The sequence below is a fragment of the Varanus komodoensis genome, unplaced genomic scaffold (assembly GCF_004798865.1).
Source record: "Varanus komodoensis strain SLA01 unplaced genomic scaffold, ASM479886v1 scaffold16, whole genome shotgun sequence".
Classification (NCBI taxonomy): Eukaryota; Metazoa; Chordata; class Lepidosauria; order Squamata; family Varanidae; genus Varanus; species Varanus komodoensis.
In genome coordinates this window covers 25102435-25122432 of record NW_025335468.1, presented here as the reverse complement: position 1 = coordinate 25122432, position 19998 = coordinate 25102435, and the positions used below count along the sequence as shown (strand labels likewise).

Genomic DNA, 19998 nt, shown 5'->3' with positions numbered 1-19998 from the left:
TGAAACAGAGTTTTTCATGGGTAGAAGACTGAGTAAAAATGTTGTAAGGTATTACTCCACCTGACCAGATTTCCAGCCAAGCATTCTACCTGAGAGGGCATTTCACCCCCCCCCCTTTCCCCAGTTTCTCTTACTAATGTTTCATGGTTACCAACCATGCTCAGCTTTCATGATATTTTCAAAGGAATTATTTGTATTTCAGCCCTTTAGGATTTTCGTTAAAAGATACTTTGTACTTCTGTAAATCTTCAACTTTCTCAGAGCATGCTGAAACCTTCCACTTGTTTCCAGTGGCACTGTTTTGGCTCCATGTCTGTTGGCCGTCATCACCTGAGCTTGCTGTTAGAGGTAGTGATGTTTCAAGCATTTGCACAGCTTCACAATAGATGAAATCTGACATTTTAAAACTCAGTGGGTTGAGTTTAGACTTTGGCTCCCTTCATTTGCTTTGCAATCAGGGGAACTGAAGTCATGACTTAACTTTTCACATAGACCTCAATGGGGCTAAATGGGAACTCTTTTAGTCTGGATCCAATCCAGTATATTTTATGGTTCTAATTGAAACTGAAATCATTTTATAGCTGCTAGCAGAATTTATGGATGCTAAAGACTCAGCATACAATTTAGATATTTTTGTGCCAGTGCGTAGATGTATCTAAATGTGTTTCCAAAATGGCAGATGTTTTTGAAAAAAACCATTTGAACACTCAGCATGCTAGGCATATGTATTTTCTCATAGCTGGACTGAAACTTTATGATGCTGGTCAGAGGATGGCAAGTATTTCCTCATGAACTTCTATTCTGCCACCAGTGAGAGGAACAGGTTAATGTCAGCTTTTCCTCCTGTTCTTCCTGGCATGGTTTCCTCTCTCCACATCAAAGTGCTCCATCCACACCTGTTTGCTTCCAAACATCATCTTCCTAATCTATATTAAACATACAGTGGCTAGGAAAAATGTGCTTGTAGCCAGGCATTTCCCACCACTTCCATGCAGGTGTCTGTCAAATGATTCATTTGCTACAGATGTCCTGCATAAGGAGCTAAGGGCCACGGTTTGGAAATAATCCAGCATGACTGGCTCAATTGAGAATTGGTATAGCACATTGCCAAGGAGACCAAGTTTTCAATCAGAATTCTCAGTTGGAAACTTTCCTTTGCCTTGACCTGTGGGGGTGACCTCCCAGGACACCACCTGGGCATGGATGACGCCATCCCATGTGAAGCCCCAACTTCAGCCATAATTGGAGTCTCTTTTTCTGTGTACAGAGAGGCACAGAATAATCACTCTGACCATGGAGAAAGAAGATGCCTTTCCCTTGTCAGTGCTAGAGAAAAGTAGCCCATGGGTTCAGACAACACAATACCCCATATTTCAGTAACAACCCATGGTTCACGGACAACCCATGCTCTTCCCTTGGGTTATTGCCTTGGCAATTCTCTTAGCACAGCAGCTTTCAGACTTTCTCCATTTTGGGATCCCTTTCCATGCCCATATGTTTGCTGAGGAACTTCGGTGTGTTTGCCACAGAGAATCTGAAGGGAAATATGGAGAATCTGAAGGTTATTTCTCAGTTCATGTGAACATGCAGTTGGTTGCTTGAAGTTTGTTATTTCCTATAGAAAATAAGTGTACAAACTAGAAGAGTCCCCCTCCCCCCCCAACCCAACTTGGTAACATCCAGATCTTTTGGATTAATTGATTTATTAAGTAATTACAACTCTAATATGTCCAATAAATCATGCACTTGGGCAGATTACAAAACAAACAATGACATATTACAGTTAAAATATAATACTTGGTACAGATATTTAAAATACAACAAAGTAGAATGCAAAATAATAAATAGTCAATAGTCAATAAAATAGCAACAATAACATAGAATTAGGTCTTTAAAATGACTGGAGAAAAGAAAGTTCTTTGTTATTATCTTTGTTGGAAAGGCTGCCTTATCACATAGTCCATACTCCTTACAGTGTCTGCCACAGTACTGAAGGGGATGATTGGTAATATTGGGCCAGCTGTCCTTCAGCAAAGTTGTACAAGTTTCTCTCTGTCCTTTGAGATTTGTCTTTATGGATCTCAGTGAAATGAGTCCAGGCAAGGAATGGAGAAGGTCCCAACTTTCTTTAACTTCTGCCAAAGAAGATCTGCTCAGTACACTTATGTACCTTCTGTTTGTTTCCTCCTCCCTTCTTTGGCTGTTTCGCGCTTTGGAGTTTTGGATGGCACAGACTGAGCTGCATATCAGGGGTCCTGATGCACACCTTCAAAGTCCCCTTTTCTCTGGTGGGGAGACTGCCCAGAGCAGGCCAGCCTCCCTGTCTGAGGAAGGATGAGAGGACTATGCATGTCTGCTCTCCCTGCTCCTTTCCCATCCTTTCCTACACATAACTACAAACATGTATAGTCATGTTTGTTTTGTTTTGTGGGTCTTTTCATCCCTCTTTTTAAAAAGAAAAAATAACTTTATGTTCTGTATTTTTCCTCTAAATTTTCTGTAGAGAAATGTCTATAAATTTTGGAATCCCCTCGAAGCAATCTGAAATTTCCCTTGTGTGTGTGTATGTTGAGGTTCCATGTTGACTGAGTACCAATCAGCACTGCTTGAGTTTAGAACCTACTGATCTGGCAACTTCACCAATGGAGGCAATGGTGTTGGCGTTGGAACCTGCGGGTAAATTCTGTGGTGAAACCCTTTTGTGCTCAGATTACTCCCCCATGTAGCACTCAGATTTAGCACTCTGATTTCTGGGCTGATAAATTGCATGGGTAGCCCGTGTGTAGTCCCATCCTCAGCATATGGGAAGCAAGAAGGAAACATGTCCTTGCAGCTATAGCCAAACTTGCAGTCCTGCATTCCTATAGAAACCATCTTGCTTCTTTCATGACAGAAATGAGTCAAGAGGGCTCTTCATAGAAGCAGATTTTATTCTATTATTTTCTATTATTTTATTTTATTTGACAAGTGTTGATTGTTTATGAAATGTGCATGGTATGCACAATAAACAACATTTTATATAACGTGTCTCCATCTCAAACATTTGTCAATTTCTCATGGATTATATGCTATCCAACTGCTTTCAGTCTGAGGGCCCAAGTTCCCTGTTGGGGAATCCAGTGGGACCCTATTAGCCTTGGTGGGCAGGGCTGAAGGCAAAGACAGTGGGCCAAAATACTAGCATATACCAGCCTAACATTCTTGCTGCTGTTAACTCAGCTTTAAGAAAAGTAGTTCAGCTCTTAGAATGGGGAAAAAATCTGCACGAAGGCCCCCAAATCATTAACTGATTGTTCGTAGGGAGCCAGGGAAAGGCAGGATATAGGGGAATCTCAAAGGCCTGGGATTTCCCCATACTGCCATGTAATATGTGAGAAACTGAGGCAAGGTGACTGAATTTGTTGAAGTCCCAGGGCAAGTATTTAATCCAGCAAGGAATTCCTATTAAAGTTTGGGGGGAGAAATATGCAAGGGTGTGTCCCTCAAGTCTGTGCTTGGATGGGTTTTTGGGTGTTGTTAGTAATGAAGTATCCTCTTTCATGCAACGGTTCCCTATGTTGTAATTTACAGGAAGAGGTTGACTCCCATGCTTTACTGTTGTGGATTGAAAAGGTGTGCAAATGCTTGTTAGAATGAGTAATGCACACACCTGACACTTCAAAGCCCTCGGGAGAGTTTGGTAACTCCTGCAGAGCCAGTCTTCTGTGTGCATTTTGACACATCAGTTAGACATGGTCGGGACAAGGGGAACAAAACAAAACACCCTCTGACTTGCAAGAGCCATTTCCAACCCTTTAAAACTAAGTTAAATAGTGATATTCAAAGTGGTACCCACCCCCGTGGTACATTTTTAAAGCTAGGATCCAATTATCTCTCCCTCTGGAACAAGGGTTTTGTTGTTTGAACTTTCAATATACAGCTTCAATATTAAATTGGACGCTTCTACTGATCATTGATGAAGGGATGGCAGGGCTTCATTGGCAATCCCGCAAAGACTGCTTTCACATGGACGCCGTCAAACCTGAAATCAGCAAGGAAGTGCTCATGGCAATGTGAGACTTTGAAGTGCCACACCAGACTTTAATTCTTCATAAAGCTGCAGAGGAGGCCAAGCACTTTAAAGGACTGTCTGTGAAAAACTGGTAACCTCCCATTTGGACTATTGTAATGTGCTGTATGTAGGACTGCCTTTGAAAAGGGTCTGGAGACTTCAATTGGTTCAAAAAAGAGCAGCCAGGCTGCTAATGGGGTCTGACCAACAAAAACACATCATGCCAGTCCTCTGTCAATTAGATTGGTTACCGATTGATTGACCAATTCAAAGTGCTAACATTAAGTGTTTAATGCCCTAAATGTTTTGGGGCCAGGTTATCTGAAGGAAAGCCTCCTTCTGTACGTGCCAACTCAAACCCTGAGATCATCAGAGGAGGTCCTTCAAAGGAAGCTAGGAGCGTGGCTGTTAGGAGGAGGGCCTTCTTGCATGTGGCATCCCATCTGTGGAAACAGCAAAGAAGTGCACCTGGTGCCCACTCTTTGTCCCTGCTGGCAATATAATTATTATTTTCCCTATATTTTAACAAATTTTCACTGTATTTTATTACTTTACCTCTAGATCGATTTAGCTGCAGTTGTGGTGGGTGCATCATTGTCTTTGTATTATTGTACTTTCTTACTAATTGTATTAATCTGATTATATAATGATTATTTTACATTAATTATTGTAACTTTTGATTTTGTGAACTGCCCAGGGAGCATTTTGGCTGATGGGCCACGTAGAAACAAACAAGCAAGCTGGTGTGGGCAACTCTGTTTTTTTTTTTTCCCAGAGATATTTGGCATAAGTGTTTGGTTCTGTTGCTTTTCTTAAATGCAGTGTGGTTTTCCTTTTGTTTCTGAGAATTTACCCCCATTAGGTGCAACCCTATTCATGTTTAGTCAGAAAAAAATCCTGCCGCTCCTAATATTGTTGAGACAGCAATGCACCCTTAAATATTTAGGCAGAATATCCTAAATGGCACATTCAAGGTCTTTTCATTTTGCTCCACAGATAAGGTTGATAAATGAGCCTTAGGAGTATCATTCTAGGTGCCCAAGGGGTGAAAAGGAAACCCTTATTAGGAAAAAAAGATGAGTGCTGACCAGTCCAAAAATATATAAGAATGTTGGTGCTGCTGACAAGAACAAGCTGGGCAGCCTTTTTGACAGCGGGGAGTGGGACAGTAAAGGGAATTGTGTCTCCTGTGTGTGTGTGTGTGTGTGTGTGTGTTGTGCACAGGCCTAAGGAACCACTAATAATCAGTAGGCACAGTATATTGGCCAAGGCTTCCACATCAAGCACACAAGTCCTTGAGATTCCCTTCAGAGCTTTGCCATCACTTCTCCCGAGTTACCCTTCACCTTCAGTTTCACCACCTTGAAATGCCTTTCACAGGGTGGTCTGAATATTCACTGCAGCCCAGCATGGCTTATTTAAGCTACTGTGGGTTGTGACGCATGCTGGATTTTATTATGTTACCTATAAAGGCTAGGGTGGCTCATGTGAGGTTTAAACAACCCTCACATAACTCTAAACCAGCCTTTTTCCCCATTGCTTCTCTTTGTTCCCTAAACCAGTGCCCGCTACACAATGGCATATTTTTCCTGAAGCTTTTGATGTAACTGATTTGATGTAGCTTTTGATTAAATCTCATTGTCTTCTGAAACCAACCCTAAAAACATGAAATTGAATTTGAGCACACTCTTGCACTGTTGTCCCCACTTCTATCTGTTTTGTTCCCCACAGTGCTAAGTCAAGACTGTAAGCTCCTTGTAACCCTTTTCTCTTGTTACTGCTGCTTTTTATCCTTTCTAGGAAAAACAAACAAACCCAACTACCGTAATTGATATTGCTTTGTGTTTTAGCTGTAATGCCTCTAGCATAAATTGACCGAGCTGGAAGAAAGCCAAAATGTTCATAATCTTCTATTAAGGGAACAAAGTTATCACTGCAATTGCACTTTGCAGTTCAGCTTGTGGGACAGAAGGGAAAGTGGTTAGGCTGAGAAACTGGAAAATATTTCCAGGTAGGCAGAGGACTGCAAAATGGTATCCAAAGGTTGGGAAGTGAAGAGTTCAGAGGCAAGGTGGCTGAGGAGGAGCTATAATTTTAGAGAAAACAGTGGACTACTGAAGCAGTGGACTTATCACTAAAGATGGACTTGGAAGATTTTAGTAGGCAATGTTAAGGCCAAGAATCAATGGGTCCATGGAAGGATGGACCAAAGTTCATGTATGGTGCTACCAGGGCTAGTCTATAGGGTGTAGATCTTGAGCCCGATGGTCCAGGGATTCCCTCCCCATGCCCACCTGACCTGGTTGGCTTTGGGAGACTTTTCAACTGAGTAGCAGGAAGCTGAGCCAACCAGATGCTGCCTTTGGAAGAAGCAAACGTCCAGTGAGAGTGCAAGAGTGAAGGAAAGACTGCTCCTTCACCACTCTGGTTCCAGAGACCCATGTGCTTGGGGCCTCTGCTTGTCCAAGGTTCCCACTCATGTGGAATGCCTACTTATGCATGTAGGTGCTTCTTGTTTGTGCCCAGTTCAGTGTATACACTGGCGCTGATGTGACACTGAGGGGCAAGACTGACTGGACCAGATCCTGGTTCCTTTGCATGGCTCCTGAATGTGTGACGCATGCACAGAACGGGCTGCAGGGGCAAGGCATTCAGACATACAACTTTTCATGGATTTCACCTGAGATGTGCTTAAAATTGTAGTCTAGATATTGAAGATATCTGCTCTGGAGGGTGGAAGGAATGCAGGAGCTCCACGCATGGGTATGTTTCTGGCTAATGAAGGCTGAGATACAAAGATATTTTTTTCCAGTAAATACAGATGTTGAATGCAAAACACATTCACTCTGTGCTAAATGACATATCCCTTGTGGCTATTATTTCAACAAGTACTGCAAACTGATGAATGTCTGTTCAGAGCAGTGATCAATTCTAGATTTTATTACAATATTATGTTCTCTTGGAGCAAAAAAACCCCATTCTTTTACTGCACAGTGTTTTTCAAAAGTGAAGGCCAGCTTCCCATGCTCCTGGCACACTGAAGTGCAGCAGCTGATGGAGCTGACCAAGAGCTGACTTTGAACCTGCAAATCCCCTCCCAAGCAACCCCCCTGAAAAAAACCCTGTTTCGGTTCTGCCTGCTCCATATAGTTCCATGCCCACTGTCAGCTGTGGGCCATCTCACACTTTAAAATCTGGAAATGTGGAAACTCAGAGGAACATTCAGACATGTAATGTTTTCCACCGTGTAAGAACATAAGAAGAACCATGCAGGATCTGGCAAAGCATTTCTCTTGTTTGGCATTCATACAGCAGCCAATCAACTACTTGTGGGAGACCCTCAGGAAGTGTTTTCAGTGCCTTCCAGAAGTATTCATCTCCTTTTGATTTTTCCCCTGTTTGCTGTGCTACAATCTGGAACAGAAATGGATTTAATTGGCATTGTTATCACTTGATATACACAAGATACTCAACACTGCGAAGGTGCAAATTATTTTACAAACTTTAAGAAAACCAAAACAAAGGGGCACTTTTTGTTCCAAGATGTACCGAAAGCAAACAAAATATCTACTTTAAGGCAATGTTCATGGGCACGTGTGATGCTAGTTGGCACAGTATAGATAATCATGCTTCAGTTGACGGAGCAGTAATCCCAAACACACACACATACACACTTTTAAAGTCAACAATGTACTTGCAGAAACATTTTTAGAAAGCGTCAACTTGACAGGGTTTGCAACATCTTGTTTTCAACCTATCTGCCACTGAAAAATAGCATGAGGACTGGGCTGAGGATTTGTATCTTATTCAACTGATGGTCACTTATTCTCCCCACCTGCCATTCTGCTTTTCCACACAAAAACTGGTACTTTCTTATAGGGGTAATCATATCTCAGTTATTAGTCAGGGCAAAAGTCTTCTGGCCTCAACCCAATCACTGTGTCACCCAGTTTTCTTTCTTTTTTAGGTTTTTATAGTTATCAATTAACTCTGATTCTCTGCTTATTCACTGGCTTGGTTTGCATGTTGCAAGAATCCTTTTTATAACCTATTGATTGTTGTGAGTGCTTTAAGTGGGATTGGCTGAACAGCCCTGGAACAGAGTGTCCCTGGATTATTTAGCATAACACAAAACCCAGGGAGTCTGGCTTGTCAGGAGAGGAAAGCCAGAGTGCAAACCCAGATATGCAGGGGACCATCTTCTCCAAAGCTCTTCAACAGATTATAGGTTGCAAAGAGAGAAAGCCTTCTCCATCATAGTGGCTTGATGGAGGAATGCTTTCCCCATACAAGTTTCTGGCACCAACATGGCAGCCTTTCCACTGCCAGGTTAAATGTTTTTGTCTATCTGGAAATGTTAAGCTGAATTAATCTAGCTTGCAGTAACTGCTGCTTTTCAATTGTTTTATGATGATTGGATCTTACTGTTTTTATAACAGTAATGTTGTTGTTGTATAAAATTGCTTCCTGCATTGCATCTTGGTGTCCACAAGGATGAAGGACAGGTTAAAAATACTTGCATAAATAAACACAATCATGAGGAATTCTGGTTTGCTTCAAATCAGAAGCAAAATTTCTTCCCTCTTTGTGAGCATGAAAGAGGGGAGGAGATGAGACTGGTCTCCACTCTTGCTCATTCAGCTAGAGCAGAAGTTAGCAATTTCCAGATGTTTTACCGGTAACAACATGTTTCTCCTAACAAGAACTGGTAAGCTTGCACATTTATAAAATGGCACCAATTTCTTCAACTGAAAGTGAAACAAGTCTTGTACAAATCAACAGTACCATGAGAGCTCCTCAGTTAATGACTAGTAGCTGACACTGATTACTATTATTTTTCTTCCTTTTCAGGAAAGGAGATAACAGCTGAAACCTTCATGGAGAAACTGGATAATGGTGCTTTGCTCTGCCGGCTAGCAGAGATGTTACAGGAGAAATTTAAAGAAAACTGTATTGAGGTCAACAAGTTTGGGAAGGTAAATGTTGCTTTAGCAATAATGGCTAAATTACCTGTTCTTTAGATCAGTGGTCTTCAGCCACGGTGACCCATATCACATATTCTGCCTTAATTCTCCTGTTCTTCTGTTTCTCTACTCTCAATGAAGGTGATGGGAGCATTATTGGCACAACCTACCTTTGACAGGTCAACAATTCACTTGCAAGTCATGATCACTGTATGGCTGAAAAACAGTGTTACAGAGACTCAGATGTTGCTGTGTGTTCCTTGCCTCTCAAAGTGAGACACCTTTTATTGCATCCCAGGGTTGATTATAAAGCTGACATGGAGGAACAACCATACTTTCACTAAGAGTTTAAGTAGTGCCAAAAAAAATCCTCTCTTCCTAGGAGTTTTGGTACTACTTGTGCACACGTTCACCAAGTACCATCTTCTACATCAAGGCCTTTATCCTGATTCAGAGCATGCGTGTGCTTGGACTAGTGACACTTTTCTAAGGTGCCAGACAAATGTCCTTCCAGCCCTACTGCCTGAGATCCCTTTAAAGCAGAAAAGCAAGGACCACCTAGTCCTACTCACTGAATGATAAATTATGACTAGGGCAAGAAGTACTAACATTCAGGGCAAAATGGAGCTGAGACAGATGCAGGGGTGATCAGGTAAACCAGTTGTGTCAGAGTGAATTCTTTCTTAAAGGGAAATATTGATATAAGTGAAGTGTAAGAGCTTCTGCCTCATTCTTAAAACTGCAGAATATTTGGTGCTGCTTTATTTGTGCTGCTCATGTCATGCTGTATAAGGATATTGTGGCAGAGTTAGAGTTGGAGTCAGAAACAGTGCAGAAATTAAAGCAAAGGAGTGGTGTGAGCACTGCCCTATGAGGAGAGGTCACAACAATGGTATTGTTGAGCTTAGGAAAAAAGTAACTAAAGGGAGACATGACAGCGGTGGACAAATTATGCATGCTGTGATTGGAAGAGTCTCGTCTCCCACTCTTTTAATGCTAGAGGGGGCAGGGTCATCCCATGAAGCTGATGATGGGAAATTTCAGGACAGATAAAAGGAAGTTTTTCACACAGCATGATTAAACTAGGAAATTCACTTCAAGATGTAGTGATTGCCACTAGTTCGGAAGGCTTTAAAAGAAGACAGGATTAATTCATAGAGAAGGCAATCGGAACTTCAGGTGGTTATTTGATCCCTTCAGAGACAGCATGCTTATGTACACCAGCTGCTGGGGAACATGGGTGGGATGGCATTGTTATTCATGGGTTTCTAGAATGCGAGTCTGATCCAGCATAGCTCTTCTTAGGCTCTGATAAAGCCATTGGTCATGGCAATAAAAGAGAATGTGAGCTGATGGATTATCTAGGGAATCCCACCCTCATTGGCTTAATGCTTAAGGATGAAGATCCTGCAATCCCCCAGTTCTCATCAGCTGCCAATGGGATAACCAGAAGTCAGTGGTGATGGGAGGTGCTGTCCATCAACATATTGAGGGCCACAAGTTCCTGGTCTAAGGACCTCTTGGGCCTTAATTTTCATTTGTTTTATGCTGGAATATGTCACACAAGAACAATAGGGTTGTATCCCTGCTTCCCCATTTTGGAGTTGTTTTTCTTTCTCAGAGTCCTGTTGGAGTCATGCGAATAAGATTAGAAAACCTCACTTGAAAGCTATGCATTATGTGTGTACACTATTGCACATAATGTAGCACAAGAATGCAAAGAACCAGCCGCGTAATGGCTTTGTGTCATTGCCAATAGTTATGGAGGCATTTTTTTCTTTCACACTGTAATTCTCTGTGTAAAAGTCTCAAGAAGTAGACTGTGTAACTGGAAAATGTGAGCCTTGGTGCCAAGGAACGTTATATGAGAATGTGAGTGCATGAAATTTAGCATAGTAAGGATTCCATAATACTCTGCTGAACCGTTAGCTTTGCTGGACTCATAATGTACAATATGTGCTACCATGGAGCCACGAGGCTGCACAGGAATAAAGAAGCCTAGTGTGGCTTCCATCCAGCTGCTACCTTGAAGATGGCTTTTGTGGCTGGCTGGCAGGCAGCTGGGCCTCTTAGTCACTTCAGATGCTATTAAAATAGATAAACCACTCTGGATTCATGTGCCTGTATATAGGTGCTGGCTGATAAAAAAGTAAAACAGCTGCCAGAGGAGCTGTGCTGGAGACAACAGCCAGGCTGCAGCTGACGGAAGGGAAGGCGGACAGTGTTGGAGGAGGCCAGAGAAGGAAAAAAGGAAGGAAAGAAGAAAGAGAATGAAAGAATGAGAGAATAGGGTGAAACTGCAAGGCAGGTAGCTTCATAAACTGAAGGAGTATGGATCTGCATACCTTGACAGGGCAGACTTCTCCCCCAGAACACATTGTCAAGCACTGGCATGATTTCACATCCAGAAATGAATTAACACATTATCATTGAACCTCTTAAATGCAGCTCCTAAAAGTAATTGGAGCTTTCTGGGTTTGGCATGATGCCAAGTCACACATCTTGGGATGTGTTTTAAGAATTTATTGTGCATCTATAGAATCTCTGGTGGAAATCTACTCTTGGCTGCTTGCTGGGTTGAGGAACTGGTTCAGACAGAGATTTCTTTTAATTACATGGGGGCAAGGAATAGGGAACAAGTTTTATTTTCTCAACTGGGTGAATCATGGGGGCAGACCCATACCTCTGGTGATGTGGAGTAAAACTGGATGTGTGAGAAGCAGAAATAGAGCTAGGACACCACACTTGGTTTTGTGCAGGAGTCAATATCTAGGATTCTGGCAGTGAATCTATTTATTTTAAAATTTGCCACTCCAGCTAGATGAAATCAGAATAAAGAACAGCAGTTAGGACTATCAGCTATGATAATTAGGTATATCAGGTAAGATGAATTAGGGCACCTGTGAAACTGTTTCATATAACTGCTACAGGGGGATAATCCAAATGTTACTTAAGACATATGACATAGTTCTCAAATAGCTAGTGGTTAGCAAGTCTAGCATGGAACCAGTGTACCTGCTAGTGCAGATGCAAAAGTATTAGCACAATAAGATCATGTTGGTTAGTCCCTGTTAACAGTCTCACTGCTGCATCGGGGTCTAGCTGGTGGTACTGGACAGTTTCCAAAGGCATGCCCATGTAGCACGTGTTGGAGTAATCCAGATGAGAGGTTCCTGGGGCACGGAGAACTGTAGCTGGCTGCTCTCTGACCAGATATGATCATACTTGGTGTGTCAGCCTTAGCTGATCAATGGTGTTCTGGGCTACCAAGTGCTCTAATGACAGTGCTGGATTGCGAAGTGCCTCCAAACTATGGACTTGGTCCTTTAGGGAAGTGGAGCCCTCTAGGACAAGTTGAAGATGACTCATGAAGGTAAAAGAAGCACCCACTAACAGTCTGAATTCAGTTTGAGTTTATTGGTCCTCATCCAGTCCATCCAGAGATTGATTAATTGCTTCACCTGAATTTGATGAACAGGAGACATAGAACTGAATGCTACCTGCATATTGGTGACACCTTCACTCATATCTCTAAATAACCTCCCTCAGAAAGATTAAGTAGTTGTTGATCAGCATGGGGAATAAAACAGAGCCCAGTGGCATAAGTGGGACATGGCATAATTTTCCAGCATTGCCTTCTGGAATCAGCCATCCAAATTGTAGTAGCCCTGTAGGTCAATACCTCTAACTCCCAGCCCAGATGGCTTATCTGTAAGGATACAGAATGGTACAGAAAGCTGATGAAAGATCCTGGAGACTCCCTCTAATCCTCTCAGCAAAGGTCACTCCATAGGATGTCCTAGGCAGTTTCTCTTCCAAGCCAGGTCTGAAGTTTCATTCAAGAGTGCCTGGAGCTGGCTTGCAGCTATCCACTCAGCACCTTTTCCATGAAGAGGAAGTTTCCACTGACCTGTAGTTAACATCTTCAAGGTCTGTGGTTCATCATATTATTAACTTCTGGCATTGCCTTTTGATATAGCTTGGCTGGACCATGTGGTAAGTAGATACGCTGCTGCCCCATCACTTCTGTGCGGCTGCAACTCATTCTGGTAGTGAGTCAACTACATAGCAGAGGTGATGTTTTGATTGACTTTTGCTGGAAAAAAAAAAGCTTGAGATGTAGGTGTTACAAAAAAAGTAAATAAATAAATGTGAGGTAGATATCACTCTAAGGAAATGTGCTGTTTGCAGAAAAACTAAATACCAATTTTGGTCACACAACATGTTAATTACTTTTCGGAAAACTTAATTAGATTTCAAGGTCTCTACAGATAAAATGTTTGTTGCCTCTGGGGCTATCACAGCTAAAAGACATTACATTCCCTTGAAAATTAAGCAAAAATAGTTGCAATTACATCAGCCAAATGTAGTATCGACACCTTTCTTGCCCTTATTTTGCAGTTCCATGTCTTTTAGTAGAAATGTATCAGGGAGAAGTTCAACATATAGAGCTTTTTTCAGCATGCCATATTACAAATTACTGCTTACTACAGAAGCAGTACAGTACTGTTAAATGTACGGTAGCCCTAATATGGCCATGTTATCCAAATCAAAAATAGTTTTACAAAAGTCAAAATCATGCTGCTGATGTTGCTGAGAGGTCAGAAGACCTTGTATTTTGCCCACTTAGAACAGGATGCTATCTTCAAAGTTGTGGAAGGCTGTAATGATGCTCATATTTCATCTTCACCGTGATTCATTTGGAGTGAGTAATACTGTAAAGGCCTCTCAATGTCAGCAAGATGAGCACCATCTGGCACTGAGCACAGTCCTCTATGATTCTTTCTCTGATTGCAAGACAGAGCGAGAAAGAGACTTCCTTTGCATCTTTCCTCTCTTGCTGACAAGTTTTCAGAGGCCGAAGGAGCTGGGGGTGCATCATTATCCCCTTCTCAAACTGATGGAATGCAAGAAAGGATCTTGGCCCTGTCAAAAGCAATTTGAGCATTGCTGTCTCCATATTAGAAGGCACTGAGAAGAGTTTCCAGAGAGTCAGGAAAAAGTAAAGCCCCTGCTACCAAGAATATAAAAGGCCCTATTGTGAGCAATCTGGTAGAGCAACTGGGAATTGGGAGTTCACTGCAGGGGCATCACGTTTTCACAGGTCCTGTAGTAGACAGTTGCTTTTGCCTGTGAAACTGCCTGGAGCGGCTTCTCTGGATAGGCACGAAGAAATGCTTTGCAAATACAAAAGACGTTGTTAGTGCTTCCATGCAAATGTTTGTTTCTTTATGACACTGATTTCCCAAGTTTTCATTCGAGGCACTGCATTAACTTTCTGTCTTAATGTAAAGTCTCTGATTTGTCCCATCTGCTAAATGGGAAGCAGCACTCCTTAATCCATTTTATCACAGGAACCTGACGTGTTGCTTCATGTAAGCCTTTGGAAACATCTGTTGTGTCCTAATCCAGTTTGAAAATCTTGTCCTATGCCTACACTGCCTTTCCGTTTTGACATTCTGCACATTAGGGCAGGGGTGGGTGACTTGTGGCCCTCTGAACAATACGGGACTACAATTCCAATCAGCCTTAGTCAGCATAGCCTGGGGTAAGGGATGATGGGGGAGGCAGTCCAACAAATTCTAGAGAGGCACAGGTGGCCCATCCCTGCATTAGAGCTTCCAAACAGAAAGATGGATATAGATTTATTCTCACTTAGAGTAGACCCAGTGAAATCAGTGAGAGCTGAGTTAGGGATGACCACTGTAAGTTCCATTGAATTCACTGAGTCTGCTCTGAGTAAGGATGGATCCCTTCCAGAATCTTTAATTTTTTGAATGCATGGCAATTGTAATTGTTGCTATTAATTATCCTGTGATAAACTGTATGGGCATGGCTCTTAATCATAAGAATTCTTACACATGATCTTTTCCTTTTGATAATTTGCCATTTTGATAATTGCCTTATCTTGGATGCACATGAGATCATAGTGATAAACTGGGGTTCTTTAAAGTATTCTGCACACAGGGGCACTATATCTCAAGGGCAGAGACTGAAGCTCATGCAGAAGGTTCCGGTTAAATTCCTGGCCTTCACATTTTTTCTTTTAAGCAATCAGATACAAGCTGATGTACAAGCCTTGTTCCTGAGATCCGAGGGTGCCATGGCGAGTCCATTTGGTCAATGCAGATAGTCTGGCAGGCACCTCCGGTGGCTGCATCTGCAACATCTAGACTGATTGGTTAAGATCTTTTCACTGTTTCTCCTTCCAGAGGGGGCTTGCATCATGCCATTACCCTGACCCATATGTGGAATTTTAAGGGTGGCGATTCAGAAATCATTGTCTTTCATTATATAACCGCCCCCCCCCCCATGTTTTTCCTCCACCACTTCTCTCAGAAAAAAATTGATTAAGGAGTAAAAGTTGCAAATACAGTGGCACCTTGGCTCACGAACTTAATCCGTTCCACGACTCTGGTTGCGACTCAAATTAGTTGTGAGCCAAGTCAAATTTCCCCATAAGGTTCAGTGTAAATAAGGTTAATCTGTTCTGTAACTATTTTTTTATCAGAAAAATTTGAAGCAAAGTGACAAAGAACAACAAAGATCATGGCCATCTCCCTCCCACCCCAGCACGACCACGATTGTCACCCGATGCGGAGTTTGCGACCAAAGGCAATTTTTTCTGAAATTTCTGTTTGCGACCTGATTTGGTTGTGAACTGAGGCGTTTGTGAGCTGAGGTACCACTGTAGATGTGCAATTAAGAAATTTCTAGTGCTAGCAATCTTCTGTTTGGAATCAATTGAAAAGTACAATAATTTAAGACACACCTAAATACTAAAAGAAACACAGGCCTGCCATGAAAAATGGCAGCATTGCATCTCTTTCCCCACCTCTACTGTCTAGTTGGTATAACTTATTCCGAATTCTGACAGAAAGGCATTAGGAATTTCCTAATTTCCGAATGGTACCAGGCATGCACTAGTTATTACAGAAATAGGATGCAGGATTGCTTCTTTTAGCAGCAGCTGGAAGTGCCTCTGCTTGGAAGATTTCATGCAGATTGTTAGGACTTGCTAATAACCAAAGTGAGTCTAGGACTGAGGATTTAGGATAGCTACTAAAGAATGAAAAGGTCTTACTTGGTTAAAGACAGAAAGAAAATACTTTTGTGTATTGGTTTCTTTCTTTACTTCTCGTCATCTCTTATAGGATCAGCAAGATTGCTGAGATAAAAAATGATTTCAGGATGCAGGGAAAGAATGTTGGTGTTTCAGTGTTTCTTGACACTACCAAAAATAAGGAATAATGCCACTTCACGTGAATAAACAAATAGTTGGCATCGGCAAAATGTAACAGATTTAAGGGCAAAGTGGATACATTGGAATGTAGTGATAATTTTGGAAGGGCACAATTCCATTTCTCTGCCTGCAAACTTACCTGAGGGACATCATGTGGTATTTGCATTATGAGTAAATTTATATTCCAGCAGATTTAAGAGACAGGGAGATTCAGTGACAGTTATGTTAATAAATGCTGGGGATTTGTATAGTAGTAAATGGCTGGAACGATCCATGTTACGGCTAATGACCTACTGGCCCCCAAACTGCAGGTTTATTATTATAGCAAGTGTGATTCTTTTAAAAAGTGATTCATATTGCAGGAGTCCATTTTGTAATTTTCTCCCAGTGGCTTGGATTTCATCTCCTTACTCTCCAGGCCATATTTTACTTTTTCTGACAGATAGTTAATTTGAGAATTTCGCAGCTGTACAAACAAATTTAAAGCACTGAGGCATGCGTGGTATGTGCAAAGCCCACGTTAGCTTGGAATTACTAAAGAAACTCTCTCACTCTCTTTCATATATAGATTTAAAGTCAAGTCAAATAACACGTGTGTTAATAGTTATCAGGATAATGTTGAGGGCATCATTCCAATGTTACCTGAAGGTGGATTGCCTTTATGCAGTTTTTACTCATGAGTAGCACCAGACTCTGAAATAAAGCGTGTATGAAAGAGGAGATGGAATGGCTCTGTGACTCTTAAAATGGGTGTCCAGAAGTGACTCCGGTATATGTGTACTCACACGGGGCAGCTTTCTACACCACCGTCCCACTTCAGATCAGACAGGGATGCAGTCCATGTCATGGTTTCAGCCTGGGAAGGGTGCAAAATGGAAAATCTCACACATATATTGGCTTTTTAAAAAGCTGAGTTGTATAATGGCCATTCACCCAGAGGCTGAAGGAGGCAGCCTTAAGTCAGGCTAACTGGTATGAATGGGTGACATGGTGCTTAACACAGTAGAACAGACTGAGTCAGTGGGGCCTTTCTGTACAGGGAGACATCATCAGAGACACGCAGTGTTGTACCTCAGTACTTTTAAAGGTCCACAATTTTCTAAACTTGCTGCAGTGTCAATTCCCATTTATGGGAGAAAGGTATAAATTTGCAGCCATCCCAGTGATAGAAAGTAGTTATAGTGTTTGGTGCTCGCTCGCGCGCGCGCGCGCGCGCGCGCGCGCACGCGCGCGCTCTCTCTCTCTCTCTCTCTCTCTCTCTCTCTCTCTCTCTGTGGATGTGTAAGATATAAGGGTAAAACAATACTTTGTATTAAATGCTAAGCATGTAGTTGACTTCCAGGTTCTTTTTTATTCACGAGTAGGCACATGGCAGGACTCCCAACCTGGATCAAGACCACCAGCCAACCCTAGATCAAGGGAGTTGTTTTGTTTTGTTTTTCTTTCAGGACCTGTGTGTGTGTGTGTGTGTGTGTGTGTGGTGACACTGAGCCTGTGCACATGTCTATGTGTGTGAGTAAATTTCAAAAAATAAATGTGAGGGAAGAATCCAGATCAGGCCACCATCTGCCTATTTGTGAGTAAAAAATGAAAAGCGGGCTGCTGTGTACTCTGGATTTAATGTCTTGTACAGTTTGGTCCTAACTGAAAAAGGCCAGAGCAGGCAAGTATCTGATTTGATGCTATCTTTGTATAAAGCCCCCTGGACTGCCATTTTTCTTAGTAGAAAAGTGGGAGGTTCAAATCAAACCAATACATAAGAAATCATGGGTTCAGTATTTTGCCCACATCTGAAATATATATTCAGAAAATAGTGGATCTGAACATCTGCTGAATGCTTTCTTGTACTTCTGAGGAAGAAAGAGCTCTCTAGCAAGAGATCAGCTGAGGTCAGATGCCTTTTTCTCAGGACCTTCTTGGCATATTCAGTAAGAGTTCAGGAAAAGCAGGGCCTTTTCTGTAGTGGCATCCTTGCTGATCAAAATTTGCCAGGCTCACTCTTTGTGTCACTTTTGACCAGAAATTGAAGACTTTTATTTTGACTGGCTTTTCTTGTGTGACTTCAGTTTTACTGCTGCCAAGTTGCAATGTGTCGCCCTTCCTGTCTATGTTATTTTTATTTTTAAAGGGATAGTTACAGGATCCATTCTTTGTTCTTGCTTTTCGAAGCTTGTAGTGATTTGCTTTTGCAATTTTATGGTTATACGGTGTGCTTTTATGGTTATGCTGTCTTTTATTCAGGGTGCATTTAGGAGAAAACGGGAAACAACAACAACATGGGCAATAGCCATTGACAAAAATAACTGGACAGTTTCTTGAATTTTTCACTACTGTTATATCCACCTCTTGCATTGTGAGTGTTGCTACTTTCCTCTTTCTCAGAAACATTCAGCTGTGGCACTGCAGATCGTGCATTTTCCCATTAGAACTTTCATTTTATTGCTTGGAGCAAGAATGTTATTAATATATGGTTTGAATTGGGAAGATGTAACCCTGTGTTAACATATGTTAATCCATCTGGCTATGATTATTTTCACAAGACAGGAAGTGTGCTTGTGAGCGGTTCCCTTGTATCCTTGCCTGGGTTGTCAACAATGTCTTGCACCCATGTTCAGGGCTTAATGTAGAGCAGGCAAACGAAGGAGACCACAGCTTTGCCTGCTGTGTCTGCTGAGACTTGTGCCGCAAGAGTTCAGTGCGCAGTTGTAACACATTGCAGAGGCCTGATCAGTCAGGCGAAAAGACCTGCATCAGAGCATGCAGGACGAGTTTCACACCAAGCATAGTTTAGCTGCCAAGCACTTGCAAATACTGGGAGGCGAGCTGTAATGAGGGGAGTTTTAGCTCAGTGGTAGGACACATGTATGTGGGAAGTCCCAGGTTCAGTCACCAGCATCTGCAGATACAGCTGGGAGACATTCAGTCATGAAGCCCAGGAAAGCCACTGCCAGATGGAGTTGACCATACTAAGCTTGGTAGACCAACGGTCTGCCTTCCAGTGGCTTCTCACTCAAAGGGCTTCACTCATGATCCCTCATTCAGGGAAATATGCAGGTCCTCTCCTGTGTTTCCCAGACATTTTCACAGCTTTCTTTTAAAGTAAGGAAAACTGGCTATTTTGCATTGAACTACCAAGCACTACAAAATGGCTATGCACTAGTTTTATTTGCAATGGCAAAGAACATATAGGAAGATGGAGCAGGATAACCCCTTTCTGGGCAGGCGAAGTCTCCATGAAGCCACAGGCTGAACACCTTGTGTGGAGAAGCCCTGAACCACCAGAGAACTTTATTCAGCATCTTCCAGGAGATGTAACACAGCATGGGGACAGGAACCATGCAGCATAAATGTATGGATCCCAACAGAAATGGTCCAGCACCACCTTTGAGATCACTGATCCCCGAAGTTGTTATTACACTGCATTATATCCTGCCTTTTTCCTCTTGTTAGTAAGCAGCCTTACATACACAGCTTCATTTTATCCTCACCACAACAAGCCTGCAAGGGAGGTTAGCCTGTGAGTGACTGGCACAGAGTCAGCAAGGGAGCTTCATGGCCAAGCAGGGACTAGAACCTGGCTCTCCTGGTTCTCCAGGTCAACACTCCAGCCACCACACCACACTGGCTGCCTGTGGGATAGGGCGGGATTGCCCAGACGTATGCCACCTTCCCAGTCAAGCCTCTGTCCACACTTTCCATATGGTTCTAGCTGTCCAGAGCATCTCTTTCCTTCTCTTGTT

The 19998-nt window shown here is 42.3% G+C and overlaps 1 protein-coding gene across 1 annotated transcript in view; it reads left to right on the top strand.

The window, feature by feature from the left end:
- Positions 1-19998, top strand: part of GAS2 (growth arrest specific 2) — a 97065-nt gene that overhangs the window by 1207 nt on the left and 75860 nt on the right. Inside the window, exon 2 of the mRNA XM_044425991.1 lies at positions 8903-9027. Within this exon, the coding sequence (XP_044281926.1) occupies positions 8903-9027 (125 nt within the window). The remainder of the gene's footprint in view (positions 1-8902; positions 9028-19998) is intronic.